The sequence below is a fragment of the Xiphophorus hellerii genome, chromosome 19 (genome assembly GCF_003331165.1).
Source record: "Xiphophorus hellerii strain 12219 chromosome 19, Xiphophorus_hellerii-4.1, whole genome shotgun sequence".
Taxonomy (NCBI): Eukaryota; Metazoa; Chordata; class Actinopteri; order Cyprinodontiformes; family Poeciliidae; genus Xiphophorus; species Xiphophorus hellerii.
Window position 1 is genome coordinate 1,379,614 of NC_045690.1, and position 23,899 is coordinate 1,403,512.

At 43.3% G+C, this 23,899-nt stretch overlaps 1 protein-coding gene across 1 annotated transcript; it reads right to left on the bottom strand.

Annotated features, from left to right (window-relative positions):
• Positions 1–638: 638 nt before the first annotated feature.
• LOC116708890 (serine-rich adhesin for platelets-like) lies at positions 639–23,893 on the bottom strand. The gene is made up of 39 exons (XM_032547013.1): positions 23,863–23,893; positions 23,603–23,727; positions 23,372–23,498; positions 21,530–21,742; positions 21,217–21,387; positions 20,648–20,794; positions 19,849–19,898; positions 19,631–19,763; positions 19,421–19,503; positions 19,197–19,323; positions 18,855–19,045; positions 18,486–18,576; positions 18,264–18,384; positions 17,952–18,133; positions 13,985–14,140; positions 13,770–13,903; positions 13,556–13,689; positions 13,380–13,474; positions 12,162–13,250; positions 11,461–11,672; positions 11,237–11,322; positions 8,109–8,236; positions 7,805–7,930; positions 7,517–7,707; positions 7,346–7,437; positions 6,521–6,651; positions 6,261–6,385; positions 6,030–6,156; positions 4,186–4,398; positions 3,872–4,042; positions 3,302–3,448; positions 2,503–2,552; positions 2,285–2,417; positions 2,075–2,157; positions 1,851–1,977; positions 1,508–1,698; positions 1,140–1,230; positions 918–1,038; positions 639–787 (listed from the first exon to the last, which is right to left on the bottom strand). The coding sequence occupies exons 2-39, from the start codon at positions 23,605–23,607 to the stop codon at positions 645–647; spliced, it is 5,937 nt and encodes a 1,978-aa protein (XP_032402904.1). The 5' UTR covers positions 23,608–23,727; positions 23,863–23,893; the 3' UTR covers positions 639–644.
• Between the last annotated feature and the right edge of the window lie 6 nt (positions 23,894–23,899).

Consider the following 23,899-nt stretch of genomic DNA (forward strand, 5'->3'; position numbering starts at 1 on the left):
TCCATCTTCAGGTTTCATCAGAGCTGCCAAGGTATCCAGTTCAGTGATGTTCCACTTAGAGATGTCATCAAGTGTTGCTGAGCGAGAGACTGAAGCAAGCATCTGTACTTCCTGATCAGGAACTCCAGATGGGAATGACTGGAGAGACAGATTGAGACAAACTGTGTTGAACAAACACCAAAATCTGACATTACATGCGTTATCATCGTCTTTGAAAATGAAGTACATCAAATTCTGCTTTTAAACTTATTTGTGATGAGTGAGAGTTTGCACTTATTTTTGAAAATGTACAAATCAGTTTGAGCTCAGTCCAGTCGTTGGCAACCGCTTTTAGTTAGCAACCCTCTTTATCAGGGTCCGCCACCCGGTGGATCTGGCAGGCACACACAGGCAAACTCACACATGCACATGAATATGTACATATCTGGCACATTTTAAAGCTTCCGGAGAAACCAACAACTACACTAAACTCTGGGAAAGTGTTTTTACTGTAAGAGGAGGAGGTTGGATTAAAAGCAGCTGTGAAAACCATAAAAAAGCACTTGGATTTTACCACCAAAACACTTTGATTCTCTTTAAAAAGTAACAGATATTCCCATGTCACCTGGTTGAGTTTATTGAGGATGATCCTTTTATAACCATCATCATCCACTTTCTGGCAGATGGAGTAGAGGTTGTCTTTCAGAATGGGAACGTCCAGGCAGAGTTTGAAACTGCAGCTGATTGTAGCCAAAGGGGAAGGAAGGGTCGCTGACGGTCACCTGGGTGATGTTCCCCTCGCTGCATCCTTTTAAAAGTTTGAGAAAACGAGTTGGGATTGGTTTGTAACTAATTTATTCCACTTAAATAACTCAACCTTTAGTCATTTAGGAAATCTTGCAGCTTTAGCTTCAGTAGCTGCTTTTAAAAAGGTTTACCTGCTTCTCGTTTTGCTGCTGTAGGGGTGAGCTGTGAAAACAGGTTCTTGAGCTTCCACTTCTGTGTTTTTTGTATCCTTAGGTCAGGCATGAAACCCTTAAGGAATCTTTTCTGTGTTGCCTGACAAAGTAGAGATAATATGACAGTTAGTTCTTTCATGCAAAGACAAATGAGTTGTTGTTAGGTGACTTAATGTCGCATCTTAACGTCATCAGACTTACAGCTGTGAAATGTGTCCAGATGTTTCTTGTTAAATACAAAGGAAGTGTTCCCAGCCCCTCTAGTGTCTGTTGGTCCCAGCTGTTTACAGCTCTGAAAAAAGGTTTGTGCAAATATGACACATCTAACAAATATTTAAATATACACAAGTCATCATTCAGACAACAAGCAAGTGATCAATTGTTGCCTGGTATGTTGCTGTGAAATCCATCTAAGTCTATCTGATTATTTTAGAAGATAATCTAACATCCAAGTATGTTAGATGTAAATAAAGAGCCCACTTTATCTCGATTTATATTAAAATGCAGGACAACAGAAACTGAGTGATTTTTCCCTGCAGACTAAATGACTGGATTAATTTCTTTAGTACCCGTATTGTGTTTTCCCAGACAGCAGCAGTGTTTCCATAGCAGCCACCTGGCTGGCAGAGAGGTCTTTGCAGGCTTTGAGGTTTTCCAGGATGAGAGGATCTGAGTTCTCAATGTCGGATCTATTCAGAGTGCAGACCATGTTCCCCAGGACCTCCACATTGTCTCTGCTCAGGCTGTTGCCACTGATCCCCTGAAACAGTGAAAAACGTTCAAATCAGTGAATACGTTCCATTACTCTGCTGTAGAAGAATAATTTGAGGCACATGTGTAATGTGTGCTTTGATGCATGCTGCAGATAGGCTCTTTGTCTTTGTATTGATTCTCTTTTTTATTGGCTCTCACCAAGCAGTCTCTAGCTTCCCTGAACTTCTGTGGGCCCTTGTTCAAGATGCTGGAGGCCACAGAGAAGTCTGCGGCACCCAGGGCAGAGAAGTAGGACCTGCAGTTTGCTTTCTGGACATTTTTGGAGCTGTTGGTGGGGATTGTTGTAAAAAAGATATTAGTGATCAGATAACTTTCAAACAACTGGCACAATAGTTACAATAATTAGGTGGAGAGAGACTCACTCCAAGTAGAGAAGCATGTCTGGAGGATAATCTGTGAAGTTCTGAGAGAGGTCGTCACGGATCAGGTTGTACATGCAGGTCAGCTGGAGGTTACAGTGTGAGAAGGTTGAATTAATTGATTCAAATGTGTGGACTATAACGTTTAATGTAGAGTAGACACGGTTCGCTGCTTCCCATGAAGTGACTTGTTAGTGTTGCTCCAGATCTTACCTGAGGTTCCTTCAGCTCCACCTTAGCCCTGCCTTTCCTCGGCCTGCAGGCGTGGATCAACTGACTGATTTGGGCTTTACTCATTTTCTTAACCGTGCCGCATGTGAAGCCTTGCAGCACAAATGGAGAAAGTCTTTGGAGAAAAGGCAAGAAAGATTACACCGGAGACATTCAAAGATTCACAATAAATACCAGGGTTGGCAGGTTTGTTCACTTACTGCTCAGTGTCAAAATCTGCCTCAGCCAGCGTCGCAAAAAACATGGTGGCCTGAAAAACACAGAAAAAAGACATTAAGATGTTTGTTGAACTTCTGCTTTCTAAATTTGAAAAGCAAAGGAGTAAATTCAGGTTAGCTTGGCGTTAAACTGTTGTCTGAACAAAAACTACAAGCCAATGAAATTAAATACCGAGAACTATAAGATAACAATTTATACTTTCTTACAAACATCTTGTTTTTTTCTGGCACACTTGAATCATAATAAAAAATTATTTAAAAGTGCATATAATGTTTTTTTTTTTACTTTCATCAGTGGTAAACAAAGAATAATTTTCATTTATAAGATTACTTTGATTTTATATTGTTCTGAAACATTAAGAAATAGGAAGTACAGACTTGACTGTAGATTTGTTTGCATTGTTTTAAAAGGTTAAAATTGTATAAGCAGCTGTAGCCAGTGTCTGGATAGATTGATTATGGTCCATGTTAGATATTTTTAGAACGATGCTTTGCTGCACTTAGTTCCTCACATAAACCTTCTGCACGTGTTCAGGTAGCATGAAAAAATGTTCCTTTACATTTCTAAGAAAAATATTGGACACATTTACACATCAGTAGAAGTCTCCAAGTGGACATATTTTCAACTTTTGCGTTACCTTTGCATATTTAATATAGCTTGTCAAACTCTTTTTTACTAATTTAGCTTTGGGGAGATTGCGTGTGTTTCAAAGTTAATCCACTGACAGCCTGGATCTACTTCACGCTATTATCCATTCTGCATTAAACAGGAAACACTGACCTGATCTGCGGTCCACGTCTTCTTGTTTATCGCAGTGATGTTGGCTGTTCCCTCAGGAAACAGCAGCAGGGAGGGTGGGATCTCCATTGCTAAGGCATCAGGGACGTTCTCCACCACTTTGGCTGGACTGGAGTCCACAGAAATGATCTGGATGGAGGTTACATGCATTAGATTATGCATTCACTCAGCAGTAAGCAAGAGAAAAAGTTCTACCAGTTCTTGAGTCTTTTCACTTAATTGGACACTATAATAAAGCTTGTTTTTAAGTCTAATGAGTAGAACTGTTACGTGTTTTAACTGCATCAGTCTGAAAAGCTACACGTGGAACATTTTAGTCGCTGCAACTTGTATAGTTTGATGCACAACTTTCAGTCGATGTTTCATTGTGTGTCTTTCATTTATAAATAAAGATTAAAATCAAACATACATATTGAAATATCTGTATTTTCTACACAAATAGGTTCCCAATCCCAACTAGGAACTAAGTGGCAGATTTTTCTTGTTTTATTCACACGATGCTCTGAATAGATGATCATGAATGAAGTTAAGATAGAAGTCTCATCTTTTTACCTTTTTGACAAAAGCCTCCTGGACAACCTTCGGGGCTTCCAGCATGTTGGAAACAAGCGTTGGGTTCTTGGACGCGCTGAGTACTTCAGAAGCTGAGATATTGTTGATTGACTTTGAAGGAACTCCAATGATAAGAGTCCCCAGAGACTCCAGAGAGGCTGCGCTGTTGATCTGTCAGTCATATTCCACCCATTAAAAACATGATCAGTGAACTGGAAGCTGATTGCAGGCAACTTTCTAATCTGTCGAGCTATATTTAGTTTACACTTCATGGATAAAAGACGTGATTATTATGTATATTGTCGGGTTTGTACCTGAAAGCTTGAGGAGGTGATGCGGTGGATGATGTTGCTGGCCTGGTCCTGTCCCCAGGTGTTCACTGAGCTCAGGATGGACAAAGACAAAACCAGCACCTCAGGCGACACAGACAGGATCTGGCTGTTTGTCAGGCCAGAAGACGCATTTCCAAGGTCTTCAAACGTTTGCGCTGTGAAGACCTTGATGTTGGACGCCAGAGCTGCAGATCTCTGTTTAATAAAACATGCATTATTAATGGCTGTGAACTAAATTTCTGGTCAAACATCCCTCTACATCACAACAGTTCATCATATATTAAATAAATATAACTGTTTTTTGTGACATTTTCATATTTTTAAGAATTCTACCATCTTTGTATACAGTCTTTGTATAAATGATCATTTGTGAGCAGATCAACACATCTGAACCTGCTGGGTTTAAATGAACCCAGATTTATAGAACGGTGTGATGGCTCCCTGCTGTGTTGCAATGTGGCCGGTTAATTTTCTTTTAATTAAGGTCTTCAAATTGTGGGAGGCTCTTATGATCATGTGTCCACCTGGATCGTATTTAAGGAACGCCCGTTCCTCTCATCATGGCAGATGAGATCCGGAGCCGGAGCCGGGGCCGGGGCCAGACGGCGTGGGGTGCGGCAGTCGTTTGACCCGGTGTGGGAGCAGAGGCTGAGACCTGTGTGGGCCGTCCACTCCATGGCCGAGCAAGATCTGCACCAGACAGAGGACCAGGCCGAGGGAGCACGCGCTGGTGTAGCGGTTGTTGGGCTGCTGCCCATTACCCCCAGACAATCATTTTTATCAATAATTTTCTCTGAAGGGCTTAAAATGGTTCTTGTTGTCGTGTCCTCCCAGTTTCTTGTTGCAGTCTTCTGAGCCGGGCAACAAAAGGGAATTCTATAGCAAGTTGCATCGGTGACTGAAAGCAAAGCTCAGTAGGCGTTGGTCAGTGGATACTGCCTCTTTGTGCTTAAAAATGTGCAAATTCATCAAATTATTCATGGAAAATGAGCCTATTTGCTGACTTATTCAACAGCTTATCCTGACATATTTGATATAAAATGCAGCTTAGGAAGCTGAAATACCTAGATGCAATGCTAGTTGACATGCTATTGGCTGGGATTTGCAAAGCACTTAATGTAAAAGTGCCATGAATTTTCCTTGGCGCTGATTGGCTAAACCCCCAAGGGCGTAGATAAGGAAGTGCATGGATATTAGCTTCAGCTGTAGTGCTAAGATGGTTTCCACTGTGAGTATTAATGCATATTAGGGTATATTTGGTGTCTGCACAGGCTGCACAATGAAACACTTGTCCTGGGGCCTAAACTGGTCACTGAAGTGATGTGAGGAGGATTGTCGTGAAAATTGGAATGGAGTGGTAAGATCTTTCCAGGTTAACGCAGAAAACAGATCATAAAGGCCTGAGAGACATAAGTGATCTTGCACTGTATCTGTGTTGCCCTGTGACGGACTGGTGATTTGTGACCCCACCTTTTGCCCAATAACTATTGGATACATAAACTGAACTGTGGGGATATACAATGAATGGACAGGAAGGGCTTGAGCTACTGAAATAATCAGTTAAAACCATTTTTAATGGGGTCAGAAGTATTGGTGGATTTCAGCAGATAGCAGTGGTTCCTAACCCCCGCCATTAACAGGGGTCCACTGTATAGACAATATTTGCTTTTATCTTGTTTTCCTGCATTTAAACCCATCAGTGCAATCAAATGATTTCTGTGTGACAAAAAAAGAGAAATCTTGAATGAAATAAAGAGAAAAGCATGTTGCTACAGGTCATACAGACGGTCACTGAGCAGAACCTCTGTGACGTTTTCATCTGGTACCTCAGGATTCTCTGTGCTGTTGCAGAATGTCTTCAGCTTGTCCAAGATGGCCATCGTATCGTTCTCACTAAGAGAAGTAAATAAGGAGCTTGGGATGTCAGGCGAGCAGAGTAAAGAGCCTGGGAGCCTGAATGAAAGGTGACATGTTGAAGGATGATTTTAGCAAAATGAATAAAACTTATTACTTTCTTGTAATAATAATGTTTCCTTTTCAAACTGGTGGATAGTTACATCATGAGTCCAAAGGATGGGTAGAACTCATAAAGCTGCAAGATGTAGTAGTCTGTTACATCTTGTGGGATCGCTGCGTTGTTAAAGAGCTCCAGATTAGCTTTATCCTCCAAGAACACAATCAGCTTCAAAAATAGATGAGCAAAACACAAAACAGGTCAGAGACATTCGGACGAAACCTGCTGGATCACACAGGTCAAGTTTGTAAAATTCTGATTTTGTTTGTTGGTAGGTTCCGATTTGAAAGTTTGCAGAAATACCTGAGAGGTGTTGACAAAGTTTTTGAAATCATCAAGAGTGATAAATATCACAAAGCTGCCGATGTAGTTGACAAACCAGGAGGTGGAGTTCAGATCTGGGTCTGTGGCGTTGTAGCATCTGGCCACAGATTCTGAGGAAAAACAGGGATTTTCAGTGTTTTAGGCAGCAGACTTCACTAATGTCATTAAAATGTAATAGATGTTTTCTATCCGTTTCCAAAAATCAAACTTTTCATGGACTTATTACTGTCTCAATGCATAAACACTGTTACATGCTGTGGTGACTGCATGTGTGTTTGTCAATTCCAGGTTGCTGCTGAGTTCTTGCAACTTAAGCAGTCGCAGCTGGTTCCACTCTGCCTCATGAAGTATAAAGCTGGGTGGGAACTGATCTCAGGGCCTCTTGGCCAACTGGGCAGCATGTGCGCTGCAGCTTTGTGGTGGTTTGAGGGAAGTGTGTGCACTTATTCTCTTTTTCCAGGCTAGTAGATGAGTGGGGCATGAGTGTTTATGAAGACACCAGGTTCCTGGTCTCTCCCAGGTTAGATTGTTGGAGGATTGTGTCTTATTAGAAACCCTGGATTTTGTTATTTACACTCTCATTTTTTCCTCAGGTTTTTCAAGATTCTACCTGGCTTATTTTTAAATAAAACATTAACTACAGCCTCCTGGTTTTGCCTCTTCATACCCGGGTCATTTGTTACTTTCCCCTCCTCTACCCCTAGACTTGGAGATGTAACAACACCAATTAATCAAAAATATATTCTTAAAGTGTAAAAGAGACTTAAGACGTCTCTCGTGTCACATTTTTCTCCAAAATCTCACCAGCACCCAAGTAGCTTCTGATGGTGGTGTACACATCTGGCTGTCCAAAGTCTGAACCGGTGAAGGTGAAGTTCTTTCCCATGAAAGACACCCTGTGGAACAGGAAGCAATGAAATGTGGTTACATGGGGACCTTTTGTCAATGTTATGACAACATGAGACACTGACTCACAGTTTTTGGAAGGTGAGACATGAGGCATTCTGCACTTTGTTGAAGCTCATGAGATCCTTGGTGAGGAACCTCAGATAGTTCCTCAAACGTACGTTAAACCACAGATCAACCTCAGATCTTCTGTTGCTGCTCAGAGCCAAAGGCCAAACACAGGGAAGGATGATCCTCCTCACATCATCTGGGACGTCCTCCTGCAGGTGTTGTACAGAAATATTAAACAGTGAGGAGAACACAACCAGATTCACCCATAGATGTTACTACACATTTAAATTTGAGATGAGGACATACGTTTTCTAGGAAGGAAGGAGTGTTGTTGTAGTTGCTGAAAATGATGCAGATGCCTGAACTGTTACTGATTGCGCCCGGCTGAATGAGGAACTGACGCAGTTCTGAGGTGCTAATGGTATTTAGGAGCTGAAAACAGAAGAAAACACTTTTTAAGTTAATTTAGCTCGATTACGTGAATGAGTCCATTTTTGGATTCCTAATATAGAAGTATGTATAAACAAAATTGCCCCAAAAATCTCCTTTCTATCCGTTCCCTTTTATCTGTGTGTATAAATGTTGTTCATATTCAGATATTTAGCTGTACCTCTGATTTGCGTGTTGGTGGAAGAAGAGAGATGAATGACGGGACATCAGGAAAGCCAAAGCTGAGGAAGTTGTTCTTCAGGAAGATGTAAAAGCTTCCACCACTGTAACACTTTAGTGGCGTTTGATCTGTGTTGCAAAGTAAAGCATCTTATTCTGGGTACAAATAAGACATCGGTGGACAGAAAAGACTTTTCAGTTTTATTTCTGTTGTGGTTGCTTTGGGGCATTTTTTGTAGAATTAAGCTGAAATTCTTAAAGATGTCAAGTTTTCATGACTTTCATCAGCTTCAGCAAATCACACCCAGTTGCTTCTTCTAAAGCAGCTATCCCAGGTTTGCATCCCAATGTCGGACCATTTGCTCTTTTCCCTCTCAAGCTACTAGAGACTAAAGGACAGTAGCACCACAATAATAAATAACATGGGTAATCATACACAACTGGACTGATGTTCCATTTGTTATTTGAGCTTGAAAAAGTGATACTTTTTAATCTACAAAAGTATTACTGCTGAAACACCTCTTGGAAGTTTTCATTCAACTACACTGAAAATCGTTTGTACCCCTAGCAGATTTAGGTTTAAAGTTCTACTTTAATTTTACTAACATGTTTCTCCCAACTAGAAATCATTTTAAGATCTAGAAGCAACCCAGTCAGAGACCTGACTGAAATCTGATTGAGTATCTGGGGGTAGAGCTAAAGATTAGGGTGATGGTTGTGCATCATATCCTGCCTGTTATGCATGAGATATTGCTATGCTGCTGCAAAAGACTATTGTCACTTTATAACAAGGAGCACAAGAATAATTGTTCTTGAGAAAATCTGCATGTTTCCTTCTTGTTATTTAGATTTTTTTGTAGTTTCAATCAGAAACATTTTAGAGTACAAATTTCACAGTGACATTAAACATATTGAATAGTTTATTCAAAAACCAGAATTCCTGGAGCTGTGTCTCTGAGAGCATTGATATATTAATTGATCTGTCTTTATTTCAGGAGATGGATTTGGGAATTCTGCAGAAAATCCACACTGCAAAAACCAAAAATATATTTTTGATCTAGCTTCTAGTACAAATATGTCAAATAGTACTAACCCTCAAAATAAAACAAATCTAACTTACAAGTAACTTTTCAGCAAGTAATGGGAGCTTGTTTTAAGTCAGTTCCTTAATATTGATGAAAAGATATGAGCTATAAGTAAAATTAAAGTTGCAAGCAGCCTCGAACGGCCCTCGCAGCTCAGCGCTGCTCCGACCTCATGGCGACCGTGGGGGTTCCGGCGACACCGCCCGCCAGCCGCCGCAGAGGCCTCACCCAGTTCCCGCACCCATCCACCGTCCACCCGATGCATTCGCCAGTGCTCCCTGACGACGCACGAAAAATCTGGTGCAGATCGGCTGATGCAGCAAGGGGATATACCCGATTGATTAACCTAGAGGGCGCAGTGGAGTCAAATGACAATTTAATGCTATTGGGCTCTTTACAGGCTGACAAAAATCAGTTTTAAAAAGTTTGGTGCAAATCCGATTATGAATGTATAATTTCGAGACAATCGCATGCAAACGGCGAGGGACTGAAATTGGCCATTCGGCCACGCCCACACGGTTCAGCCAGCAGCCAGTGTTGACAGAATCCATCATCATGTCATTTATGTCACTTGGCACAGGTTTAAACCTATATGAATCACAGAGTAAAAGTAAGACATCCAGCAGAAAAAACAGGCGACTTCCTGTTGGAAGGGGGCGGGGCTAAGGTGATATCAATTGACCAAGTAAATGTGATGAGGACTGGTCTGTAATGAGACATAGAAAGTCTGATGCAGCTGTGACCTTGCATGTGGAAGTTATTGAACCTTGATGTTTCATGGCAAATAGTCAAAGTTTGACACTTAGCCACGCCCACATGCTTTGATGTATGAGAAATCCTTTGATACTTTTTGACCTACTATGCCTCAAGACTGTGCTGAGTGAGTGTGAAGTGTGTATGTCAAATGCTGTAAGACAAGTTTGGTCAGATACAATGTCGATAAAAAAGAGAAAATGGCGGTTTTCATCCAAAATGGCCGACTTCCTGTTGGGAATGGACCATGGCTCCAAGAGAGGTTTTTTTGTACGTTCTGACAAGATACACATGTGTACCAAGGTTCATAACTCTGGGATAAAGCATGGCTTGGGGCTGATCATTTAAAATATTCTAGGGGGCGCTGTAGAGAAATTAGGCCACGCCCACCAAAGATTGTTGTGGATTCCTGTCAGGGCAGATAAGGATTCATCCCAGTAAGGTTGATGGAGCTCAGCTTGAAACTGGAATTTAGAGCCAAATGTATGGCAAAAGCGTTACATGTCACTTCGCCACACCGCCACGCACACCTGCTCCACTGAAACTGGTCAGGGTTGAAATCCATGTCTTCTGTCTCTGAACACAGTTTCATGTTGATCAGGTCAAAGGGGTCAGATAGAGACCGTTCACAGTAGCCGATGATCGAAATCCCTAGGAGGAGTTCGATCAAATGCGAAGGCTATAAACTTCCAAAAGGACTTGAAAATTAGAGCTTCAATCCAAAATGGCCTACTTCCTGTTTGACTTGCACTATGACGTGAATTGAATTCTCTGTGCGTCTTGGGGAGCTCTACAAGTGTACCAATTTTCATATCTGTGCGATGAAGTAAGGTCACAGAGGAGGGGGTTTTGAAAGAAACATAACACTATGATTACAATAGGCCTGAGCAGCGAAGCGCTGCAAAGGCCTAATAATCTGCCAGTGGAATAAGACATTTTAGTTTATGGGAAAATGTCGTGAATGGCAGATTATTTCACTCCATTACATTTTTATCAATATTATGGTATTATTGACTTCAAACGAGCTCCTATATCTTGCTGAAAAGTTAACTGTAAGTTAGTTTTCTTATTTTAAGTGTACTAAGATATTAGCACTAGAAACTAGACCAAAAATATTGGGTACGATTTTGTGTTTTTACAGATAATCATAGTTTACCATTTCAATTAAATGTCCTGAGAAATGTACTGTTTTTAAGATGTTTAGACTGATGTTAAAAATGTACTAAAGCAACCAAGAAATGTCAAAGAGAGAATAAGCTTCTTTTCTTTTGTTGTAAGCATTATTTTCTACCTTGGAGGAAGAGGATCATATTTTTGTAGATCTCTGCCTTGGTTTCGTCGCTGAGTGTCATCTGCACAGTTTCAAGCACTGAAATCCTGAATGGAAATGATCAGTTACTAATTTAAACCAATAATCAATGTCACATTATACAATGTATTGCCTAAAAGATGGAGCCATTTTGTAATATTTTTATATCTACTGTAATTTCATAAATGTATTGAATAGATACTTACATCTCTTGGCTGCTGTTGCAGCTCCTGTTTTTCACAATACCAAAGAGGTGAATAACCATAGCTGGAGAGAGATTGACCAGCAAAGGTCTGAGTTGCAGCCTAAGCCATAGCAGGAAATCCTCATCACTAACAGCCGACATGGAGAAATTTTTATCCAGCACAGCCTCAAGAAAGGCCAATGTCAGGTTCTGTGTGTAGTTGGAAGACTGGGTCTGTGGGGAAATTCAGTTTTAGGAGGAAAAAAGAGGTGTGAATGAATTGGTTTAGTGAACATCAGGATGGTACAGCCAGAGACGATGCATTTTTAGAAAACAGATTAAAAACCTACACATCGTACATTTTACAATTCTTGAGATTTATGTGCTAAAAGTTTGCTTTTCTTCTTGTAGATGTAGATTGTTATGTATAAGTTGGTGTTAAAGAATAAAAAGTGCAAGATATTAAATGTGCAAGGCTGAGGTTAGAAAACCCAGAGCAAGTTGTACATCTCTGCAAAAGAATATTACACTGGTTGAAAATGTTGAATCCAAACTGAAACTAAAGCCAATTTTTTTTTGTCAGACTGAGATGTAAAAGTGCCCTGGAGAAGAGAAAGCTCACAAGTAGATCATTAAAAGGCTGGCATGTTAGAACATCACAACAGGCAGACACAAAAATAGAAGAGACAAAATGATATCCTCTATTGAGGTTCAAGTTCTTACCACAGTAGTAGTGCCAGGAGATGATAATGCTGACCCAGGACTGTTACTGGTACCTAAGGTTGGCATTTCAGAGTCAGTGAGGCTTTTTGTTGGTGTACCAAGTGAAACATCTGCTGTTGCTGTCTCAGAGGTTGTTGTGGCATCTGGTGTTGATGTTGTACTGCTCTTGCCTTCAGTTAGAGGCTCTGGGGTAACAGGGCTGGTTGCAGTGTTTGATAGTTCTGAACTGGTACTGGTTAAAGTTTGTTTTGTTGTTGTGGTAGCACTGATTGTGAGAGTGGTCTGAGTCTCACTTCCTGTGGCTGCAGTAGTTGTTGACATCCCACTCGTAGTTGTAACTTGTGGCATCATTGTTCCAGAACTGGTTGTAGGAAAAGGCATTGTTGTGCTAGTGGTAGATTCAGAATCTGGAGATGTCAAAGAATCAGTTGGACCACCTGTTGATGATGATGTTGCAGCATTTGCTAAGTTTGTTGTTGCTGTGAGAACACTGTTTTCGGAGTCTACTGTTGTCATAGCACTGGCCAAAGCATCTCCTGTTGAAGTTCTAGCACTTGTTTCAGGTTTAGGGTTTGATATCAAGGAACTCGTTCCAACAGTTGTTTCTAACATTGTGATTGTTCCAGCATCTTGTGTTGAAGTTCCAGTACTACTTGAAACTTTTGCTCTTGTTGTGAAAGGAGGAGACTCAGCACTCACGGTTGTTGTTCCAACAGTAGCCACAGAATTACCTGTTGATGTTCCAGCACTGGTTGCAGTGTTAGTTGTCCTCCATGAGCTGCTTACAGTATGAATGGTTGAACTGTATGTGGTAGTAAGTGCTGGTATGTCAGAAGTGGTTAGGGATGTTTTTGTTTGTGTGTCAGAACGTGTTCCAGTTGCAGTTCCAGTACTTGTTAAACTAGTTTCCTGGGTGGGCATTGTAGTTGGAGGGATCGTGCTGTTGGTAGATAGACCAATACCCATTCTGTCTAGATCCGACTGTTGTTGCAAGTTTACCCACATCTGAATCACAGTGTCGTTCTCAAACAACTTTAGGTCCGGTAAATTTTCCCCCATGAGTTTCTGGACGTTGGAAACAGTTAAATCCTGCATGTTTAGAAAAATTAAATGTTGAAAAAAATATTTTTTTGCAGTTAAATTATATTTTTCAGAAGAGAACATTTATTATTGTCCAAAGAATTCACCTAATGCTAGTTCTTTCTTGTTTATACTTACAGTTATAACACTGATGTTTAGTTTCATGAAGGTTTTCACATCCATGCTTATATTTTGTTTTGACAAAGATATTATATCAACCAGAGATGCTCCACCTTTCAAAAAAGAAATGAATGACAAAATTAAAAAGCAATTCTTATTTGGATAATTAGATAATAGTGAGTATGTAATCTCACCTAGATAGCCTTTAACCAGGTTAAAAAAGTTAATCGGATTATCACGATGGACGCTGAAGGAGGTGTTGCTGATCTCGTAGAGGACTCTCTTCTGCTCAGTTGAACATGATGCCACATCTAGAAGCTTTGTATTTCTGACAACAGATACAGAGGCATTCAGTTTTACTTTAACGACCACAGTGGATATGTTGGTTATATCCACGCTGACACCAACCTGATACTGTCTGCTGTGATGGTCTCTAATGTGCTGGTGTCCAGTGAGCACAGGTTGGAGTCAATAATGTTCAGTTCACTGCTGCCCAGTGAATTTCCAGAGGTATTCAGGTTCTTGGTGATGATTGCTTTGCTCTAAATGTATCATGAAGAAAAACTCAAGTTACCAAATTCCAGTCAAATGAAAGTTTTGGTAATGTCTACGGTCTGCTGTACCTGTGCCGTCTCCCATGTTCCATCTTCAGGTTTCATCAGAGCTGCCAAGGTATCCAGTTCAGTGATGTTCCACTTAGAGATGTCATCAAGTGTTGCTGAGCGAGAGACTGAAGCAAGCATCTGTACTTCCTGATCAGGAACTCCAGATGGGAATGCCTGGAGAGACAGATTGAGACAAACTGTGTTGAACAAACACCAAAATCTGACATTACATGCGTTATCATCGTCTTTGAAAATGAAGTACATCAAATTCTGCTTTTAAACTTATTTGTGATGAGTGCTGGCCTCTCCTTGGGCTGCCACCTTATCGTGGTGGAGGGGTTTGAGTGCCCCAATGATCCTAGGAGCTATGCTGTCTGGGACTTCATGCCCCTGGTAGGGTCACCCAAGGCAGACAGGTCCTAGGTGAGGGACCAGACAAAGCGCAGCCCGAAGACCCCAATGATGGATAAGAACATTGGACTTCGTGTTCCCTCGCACGGACGCGGGTCACCGGGGCCCCACTCTGGAGCCAGGCCTTGAGGGGGGGGTACGATGGCGAGCGCCTGGTGGCCGGGCTTTTACCCAAGGAGCCCGGCCGGGCTCAGCCCTAAGAGGAAACATGGGCCCCCCCTCCCATGGGCCCACCACCCGTGAGAGGGGCCAAAGGGGTCGGGTGCAGTGTGTGATGGGTGGCGGCCAAGGGAGGGGACCCTGGCGGTCCGATCCTCGGCTGCAGAAGCTGGCTCTTGGGACGTGGAATGTTACCTCTCTGGTGGGGAAGGAGCTGGAGCTAGTGTGTGAGGTCGAGAGGTTCCGGCTAGAAATAGTCAGTCTCACCTCGACGCATGGCTCTGGTTCTGGAACCAGTTTCCTTTAGAGGGGCTGGACATACTTCCACTCTGGAGTTGCCCAAGGTGAGAGGTGTCGGACAGGAGTGGGCATACTTGTTGCTCCCCATCTCGGCGCCTGTACGTTGGGGTTTACCCCGGTGAACAAGAGGGTAGCCTCCCTCCGCCTACGGGTGGGGGGACAGGTCCTGACTGTCATTTGTGCTTACGGGCCGAACGGCAGTTCAGATTACCCACCCTTTTTGGAGTCCTTAGAGGGGGTACTGGAGAGTGCTCCTCCTGGGGACTCCCTTGTTCTGCTGGGGGACTTCAAAGCTCACGTGGGCAATGACAGTGAGACCTGGAGGGGAGTGGCTGGGAGGAACGGCCCCCCCGATCTGAACTCGAGCGGTGTTCTGTTGTTGGACTTCTGTGCTCGTCATGGATTGTCCATAACGAACACCATGTTCAAGCATAAGGGTGTCCATATGTGCACTTGGCACCAGGACACCCTAGGCCGCAGTTCGATGATCGACTTTGTCGTCGTTTCATCGGATCTGCAGCCGTATGTCTTTGACACTCGGGTGAAAAGAGGTGCGGACCTGTCCACTGACCACTACCTGGTGGTGAGTTGGCTCCGGTGGTGGAGGAGGAAGCCGGTCAGACCTGGCAGGCCCAAACATGTTGTGAGGGTCTGCTGGGAACGTCTGGCGGAATCCCCTGTGAAACGGAGCTTTAACTCCCATCTCCAGCAAAACTTCGAACACGTCCCGGGGGAGGTGGGGGATATGGAGTCTGAGTGGACTGTGTTCCGTGCCTCCATTGTCGAGGCGGCCAATCGGAGCTGTGGCCGCAAGGTTGTCGGTGCCTGTCGCGGCAGCAGCCCTCGAACCCGTTGGTGGACACCTTCGGTGAGGGATGCCGTCAGGCTGAAGAAGGAGTCCTATCGGGCCTTTTTGGCCTGTGGGACTCCGGAAGCAGCTGATGGGTACCGGCAGGTGAAGCGGCATGCTGCTCGGGTGGTTGCTGAGGCAAAAACTCGGGCGTGGGAGGAGTTTGGAGAGGCCATTGTGAAAGACTTCCGTATGGCTTCAAGGCGATTCTGGTCCACCATCCGGCGTCTCAGGGGGGGAAGCAGTACAGCACCAACACTGTTTATAGTGGGGATGGTGTGCTGCTGACCTCTACTCGGGACATTGTGGGCCGGTGGGCAGAGTACTTCGAAGACCTCCTCAATCCCACCAACATGCCTTCCATTGGGGAAGCTGAGCCTGAGGACTCTGGGTTGGGCTCTCCACTCTCTGGGGACGAGGTCGCCGAGGTGGTTAAGAAGCTCCTCGGTGGCAAGGCCCCGGGGGTGGATGAGATCCGCCCGGAGTTCCTTAAGGTTCTGGATGTTGTAGGGTTGTGCTGGCTGACGCGACTCTGCAATATCACATGGACATCGGGGGCAGTTCCCCTGGATTGGCAGACTGGGGTGGTGGTCCCCCTGTTCAAAAAGGGGGACCGGAGGGTGTGCTCCAATTATAGAGGGGTCACACTCTTAAGCCTCCCTGGCAAGGTCTATTCAGGGGTCCTGGAGAGGAGGGTCCGTCGGATAGTCGAACCTCGGATTCAGGAAGAGCAGTGTGGTTTACGTCCTGGTCGTGGAACACTGGACCAGCTCTACACCCTCGGCAGGGTCCTGGAGGGTGCATGGGAGTTCGCCCAACCGGTCTACATGTGTGTTGTGGACTTGGAGAAGGCATTCTACCGTGTCCCTCGGGGAGCCCTGTGGTGGGTTCTCCAGGAGTATGGGGTACCGGGCCCTTTGATACAGGCTGTCAGGTCCCTGTATGACCGGTGTCAGAGTCTGGTCCGCATTGCCGGCAGTAAGTCGGGCTCGTTTCCGGTGAGAGTTGGACTACGCCAGGGCTGCCCTTTGTCACCAATTCTGTTCATCACTTTCATGGACAGAATTTCTAGGCGCAGCCAAGGTGTTGAGGGGATCCGATTTGGTGGCCTTAGGATCTCATCTCTGCTTTTTGCAGATGATGTGGTCCTTCTGGCTTCATCAGGTCATGATCTGCAGCTCTCGCTGGAGCGTTCGCAGCCGAGTGTGAAGCGGCCGGGATGAGGATCAGTGCCTCCAAATCCGAGGCCATGGTCTTGAGCCGGAAAAGGGTAGAGTGCCTTCTCAGGGTCAGGGGGGGTGTCCTGCCCCAAGTGGAGGAGTTTAAGTATCTCGGGATCTTGTTCACAAATGGGGGAAGAAGGGAGCGGGAGATCGACAGGTGGATTGGTGCAGTGTCTGCCGTGAAGCAGCGCTGTACCGGTCCGTCATGGTGAAGAGAGAGCTGAGCCAAAAAGCAAAGCTCTCGATTTACCGGTCGATCTACGTTCCCACCCTCATCTATGGTCATGAGCTTTGGGTCATGACCGAAAGAACGAGATCGCGGATACAAGCGGCCGAAATGGGTTTTCTCCGTAGGGTGTCTGGGCTCTCCCTTAGAGATAGGGTGAGAAGCTCAGTCATCCGGGAGGGACTCAGAGTAGAGCTGCTGCTACTTCACATCGAGAGGAGCCAGTTGAGGTGGCTCGGGCATCTGGTCAGGATGCCTCCTGGACGCCTCCCTGGTGAGGTGTTCCGGGCAAGTCCCACCGGGAGGAGGCCCCGGGGAAGACCCAGGAACGCCTCGGGATTCCCCCTGAAGAGCTAGAAGAAGTGGCTGGGGAGAGGGAAGTCTGGGCCTCCCTTCTGAAGCTGCTACCCTGACCCGACCCCGGATAAGCGGAAGAAGATGGATGGATGGATGGATGGATGGATGTGATGAGTGAGAGTTTGCACTTATTTTTGAAAATGTACAAATCAGTTTGAGCTCAGTCCAGTCGTTGGCAACCGCTTTTAGTTAGCAACCCTCTTTATCAGGGTCCGCCACCCGGTGGATCTGGCAGGCACACACAGGCAAACTCACACATGCACATGAATATGTACATATCTGGCACATTTTAAAGCTTCCGGAGAAACCAACAACTACACTAAACTCTGGGAAAGTGTTTTTACTGTAAGAGGAGGAGGTTGGATTAAAAGCAGCTGTGAAAACCATAAAAAAGCACTTGGATTTTACCACCAAAACACTTTGATTCTCTTTAAAAAGTAACAGATATTCCCATGTCACCTGGTTGAGTTTATTGAGGATGATCCTTTTATAACCATCATCATCCACTTTCTGGCAGATGGAGTAGAGGTTGTCTTTCAGAATGGGAACGTCCAGGCAGAGTTGAAACTGCAGCTGATTGTAGCCAAAGGGGAAGGAAGGGTCGCTGACGGTCACCTGGGTGATGTTCCCCTCGCTGCATCCTTTTAAAAGTTTGAGAAAACGAGTTGGGATTGGTTTGTAACTAATTTATTCCACTTAAATAACTCAACCTTTAGTCATTTAGGAAATCTTGCAGCTTTAGCTTCAGTAGCTGCTTTTAAAAAGGTTTACCTGCTTCTCGTTTTGCTGCTGTAGGGGTGAGCTGTGAAAACAGGTTCTTGAGCTTCCACTTCTGTGTTTTTTGTATCCTTAGGTCAGGCATGAAACCCTTAAGGAATCTTTTCTGTGTTGCCTGACAAAGTAGAGATAATATGACAGTTAGTTCTTTCATGCAAAGACAAATGAGTTGTTGTTAGGTGACTTAATGTCGCATCTTAACGTCATCAGACTTACAGCTGTGAAATGTGTCCAGATGTTTCTTGTTAAATACAAAGGAAGTGTTCCCAGCCCCTCTAGTGTCTGTTGGTCCCAGCTGTTTACAGCTCTGAAAAAAGGTTTGTGCAAATATGACACATCTAACAAATATTTAAATATACACAAGTCATCATTCAGACAACAAGCAAGTGATCAATTGTTGCCTGGTATGTTGCTGTGAAATCCATCTAAGTCTATCTGATTATTTTAGAAGATAATCTAACATCCAAGTATGTTAGATGTAAATAAAGAGCCCACTTTATCTCGATTTATATTAAAATGCAGGACAACAGAAACTGAGTGATTTTTTCCCTGCAGACTAAATGACTGGATTAATTTCTTTAGTACCCGTATTGTGTTTTCCCAGACAGCAGCAGTGTTTCCATAGCAGCCACCTGGCTGGCAGAGAGGTCTTTGCAGGCTTTGAGGTTTTCCAGGATGAGAGGATCTGAGTTCTCAATGTCGGATCTATTCAGAGTGCAGACCATGTTCCCCAGGACCTCCACATTGTCTCTGCTCAGGCTGTTGCCACTGATCCCCTGAAACAGTGAAAAACGTTCAAATCAGTGAATACGTTCCATTACTCTGCTGTAGAAGAATAATTTGAGGCACATGTGTAATGTGTGCTTTGATGCATGCTGCAGATAGGCTCTTTGTCTTTGTATTGATTCTCTTTTTATTGGCTCTCACCAAGCAGTCTCTAGCTTCCCTGAACTTCTGTGGGCCCTTGTTCAAGATGCTGGAGGCCACAGAGAAGTCTGCGGCACCCAGGGCAGAGAAGTAGGACCTGCAGTTTGCTTTCTGGACATTTTTGGAGCTGTTGGTGGGGATTGTTGTAAAAAAGATATTAGTGATCAGATAACTTTCAAACAACTGGCACAATAGTTACAATAATTAGGTGGAGAGAGACTCACTCCAAGTAGAGAAGCATGTCTGGAGGATAATCTGTGAAGTTCTGAGAGAGGTCGTCACGGATCAGGTTGTACATGCAGGTCAGCTGGAGGTTACAGTGTGAGAAGGTTGAATTAATTGATTCAAATGAGTGGACTATAACGTTTAATGTAGAGTAGACACGGTTCGCTGCTTCCCATGAAGTGACTTGTTAGTGTTGCTCCAGATCTTACCTGAGGTTCCTTCAGCTCCACCTTAGCCCTGCCTTTCCTCGGCCTGCAGGCGTGGATCAACTGACTGATTTGGGCTTTACTCATTTTCTTAACCGTGCCGCATGTGAAGCCTTGCAGCACAAATGGAGAAAGTCTTTGGAGAAAAGGCAAGAAAGATTACACCGGAGACATTCAAAGATTCACAATAAATACCAGGGTTGGCAGGTTTGTTCACTTACTGCTCAGTGTCAAAATCTGCCTCAGCCAGCGTCGCAAAAAACATGGTGGCCTGAAAAACACAGAAAAAAGACATTAAGATGTTTGTTGAACTTCTGCTTTCTAAATTTGAAAAGCAAAGGAGTAAATTCAGGTTAGCTTGGCGTTAAACTGTTGTCTGAACAAAAACTACAAGCCAATGAAATTAAATACCGAGAACTATAAGATAACAATTTATACTTTCTTACAAACATCTTGTTTTTTTCTGGCACACTTGAATCATAATAAAAAATTATTTAAAAGTGCATATAATGTTTTTTTTTTTTACTTTCATCAGTGGTAAACAAAGAATAATTTTCATTTATAAGATTACTTTGATTTTATATTGTTCTGAAACATTAAGAAATAGGAAGTACAGACTTGACTGTAGATTTGTTTGCATTGTTTTAAAAGGTTAAAATTGTATAAGCAGCTGTAGCCAGTGTCTGGATAGATTGATTATGGTCCATGTTAGATATTTTTAGAACGATGCTTTGCTGCACTTAGTTCCTCACATAAACCTTCTGCACGTGTTCAGGTAGCATGAAAAAATGTTCCTTTACATTTCTAAGAAAAATATTGGACACATTTACACATCAGTAGAAGTCTCCAAGTGGACATATTTTCAACTTTGCGTTACCTTTGCATATTTAATATAGCTTGTCAAACTCTTTTTTACTAATTTAGCTTTGGGGAGATTGCGTGTGTTTCAAAGTTAATCCACTGACAGCCTGGATCTACTTCACGCTATTATCCATTCTGCATTAAACAGGAAACACTGACCTGATCTGCGGTCCACGTCTTCTTGTTTATCGCAGTGATGTTGGCTGTTCCCTCAGGAAACAGCAGCAGGGAGGGTGGGATCTCCATTGCTAAGGCATCAGGGACGTTCTCCACCACTTTGGCTGGACTGGAGTCCACAGAAATGATCTGGATGGAGGTTACATGCATTAGATTATGCATTCACTCAGCAGTAAGCAAGAGAAAAAGTTCTACCAGTTCTTGAGTCTTTTCACTTAATTGGACACTATAATAAAGCTTGTTTTTAAGTCTAATGAGTAGAACTGTTACGTGTTTTTAACTGCATCAGTCTGAAAAGCTACACGTGGAACATTTTAGTCGCTGCAACTTGTATAGTTGATGCACAACTTTCAGTCGATGTTTCATTGTGTGTCTTTCATTTATAAATAAAGATTAAAATCAAACATACATATTGAAATATCTGTATTTTCTACACAAATAGGTTCCCAATCCCAACTAGGAACTAAGTGGCAGATTTTTCTTGTTTTATTCACACGATGCTCTGAATAGATGATCATGAATGAAGTTAAGATAGAAGTCTCATCTTTTACCTTTTTGACAAAAGCCTCCTGGACAACCTTCGGGGCTTCCAGCATGTTGGAAACAAGCGTTGGGTTCTTGGACGCGCTGAGTACTTCAGAAGCTGAGATATTGTTGATTGACTTTGAAGGAACTCCAATGATAAGAGTCCCCAGAGACTCCAGAGAGGCTGCGCTGTTGATCTGTCAGTCATATTCCACCCATTAAAAACATGATCAGTGAACTGGAAGCTGATTGCAGGCAACTTTCTAATCTGTCGAGCTATATTAGTTTACACTTCATGGATAAAAGACGTGATTATTATGTATATTGTCGGGTTTGTACCTGAAAGCTTGAGGAGGTGATGCGGTGGATGATGTTGCTGGCCTGGTCCTGTCCCCAGGTGTTCACTGAGCTCAGGATGGACAAAGACAAAACCAGCACCTCAGGCGACACAGACAGGATCTGGCTGTTTGTCAGGCCAGAAGACGCATTTCCAAGGTCTTCAAACGTTTGCGCTGTGAAGACCTTGATGTTGGACGCCAGAGCTGCAGATCTCTGTTTAATAAAACATGCATTATTAATGGCTGTGAACTAAATTTCTGGTCAAACATCCCTCTACATCACAACAGTTCATCATATATTAAATAAATATAACTGTTTTTTTGTGACATTTTCATATTTTTAAGAATTCTACCATCTTTGTATACAGTCTTTGTATAAATGATCATTTGTGAGCAGATCAACACATCTGAACCTGCTGGGTTAAATGAACCCAGATTTATAGAACGGTGTGATGGCTCCCTGCTGTGTTGCAATGTGGCCGGTTAATTTTCTTTTAATTAAGGTCTTCAAATTGTGGGAGGCTCTTATGATCATGTGTCCACCTGGATCGTATTTAAGGAACGCCCGTTCCTCTCATCATGGCAGATGAGATCCGGAGCCGGAGCCGGGGCCGGGGCCAGACGGCGTGGGGTGCGGCAGTCGGTTGACCCGGTGTGGGAGCAGAGGCTGAGACCTGTGTGGGCCGTCCACTCCATGGCCGAGCAAGATCTGCACCAGACAGAGGACCAGGCCGAGGGAGCACGCGCTGGTGTAGCGGTTGTTGGGCTGCTGCCCATTACCCCCAGACAATCATTTTTATCAATAATTTCTCTGAAGGGCTTAAAATGGTTCTTGTTGTCGTGTCCTCCCAGTTTCTTGTTGCAGTCTTCTGAGCCGGGCAACAAAAGGGAATTCTATAGCAAGTTGCATCGGTGACTGAAAGCAAAGCTCAGTAGGCGTTGGTCAGTGGATACTGCCTCTTTGTGCTTAAAAATGTGCAAATTCATCAAATTATTCATGGAAAATGAGCCTATTTGCTGACTTATTCAACAGCTTATCCTGACATATTTGATATAAAATGCAGCTTAGGAAGCTGAAATACCTAGATGCAATGCTAGTTGACATGCTATTGGCTGGGATTTGCAAAGCACTTAATGTAAAAGTGCCATGAATTTTCCTTGGCGCTGATTGGCTAAACCCCCAAGGGCGTAGATAAGGAAGTGCATGGATATTAGCTTCAGCTGTAGTGCTAAGATGGTTTCCACTGTGAGTATTAATGCATATTAGGGTATATTTGGTGTCTGCACAGGCTGCACAATGAAACACTTGTCCTGGGGCCTAAACTGGTCACTGAAGTGATGTGAGGAGGATTGTCGTGAAAATTGGAATGGAGTGGTAAGATCTTTCCAGGTTAACGCAGAAAACAGATCATAAAGGCCTGAGAGACATAAGTGATCTTGCACTGTATCTGTGTTGCCCTGTGACGGACTGGTGATTTGTGACCCCACCTTTTGCCCAATAACTATTGGATACATAAACTGAACTGTGGGGATATACAATGAATGGACAGGAAGGGCTTGAGCTACTGAAATAATCAGTTAAAACCATTTTTAATGGGGTCAGAAGTATTGGTGGATTTCAGCAGATAGCAGTGGTTCCTAACCCCCGCCATTAACAGGGGTCCACTGTATAGACAATATTTGCTTTTATCTTGTTTTCCTGCATTTAAACCCATCAGTGCAATCAAATGATTTCTGTGTGACAAAAAAGAGAAATCTTGAATGAAATAAAGAGAAAAGCATGTTGCTACAGGTCATACAGACGGTCACTGAGCAGAACCTCTGTGACGTTTTCATCTGGTACCTCAGGATTCTCTGTGCTGTTGCAGAATGTCTTCAGCTTGTCCAAGATGGCCATCGTATCGTTCTCACTAAGAGAAGTAAATAAGGAGCTTGGGATGTCAGGCGAGCAGAGTAAAGAGCCTGGGAGCCTGAATGAAAGGTGACATGTTGAAGGATGATTTTAGCAAAATGAATAAAACTTATTACTTTCTTGTAATAATAATGTTTCCTTTTCAAACTGGTGGATAGTTACATCATGAGTCCAAAGGATGGGTAGAACTCATAAAGCTGCAAGATGTAGTAGTCTGTTACATCTTGTGGGATCGCTGCGTTGTTAAAGAGCTCCAGATTAGCTTTATCCTCCAAGAACACAATCAGCTTCAAAAATAGATGAGCAAAACACAAAACAGGTCAGAGACATTCGGACGAAACCTGCTGGATCACACAGGTCAAGTTTGTAAAATTCTGATTTTGTTTGTTGGTAGGTTCCGATTTGAAAGTTTGCAGAAATACCTGAGAGGTGTTGACAAAGTTTTTGAAATCATCAAGA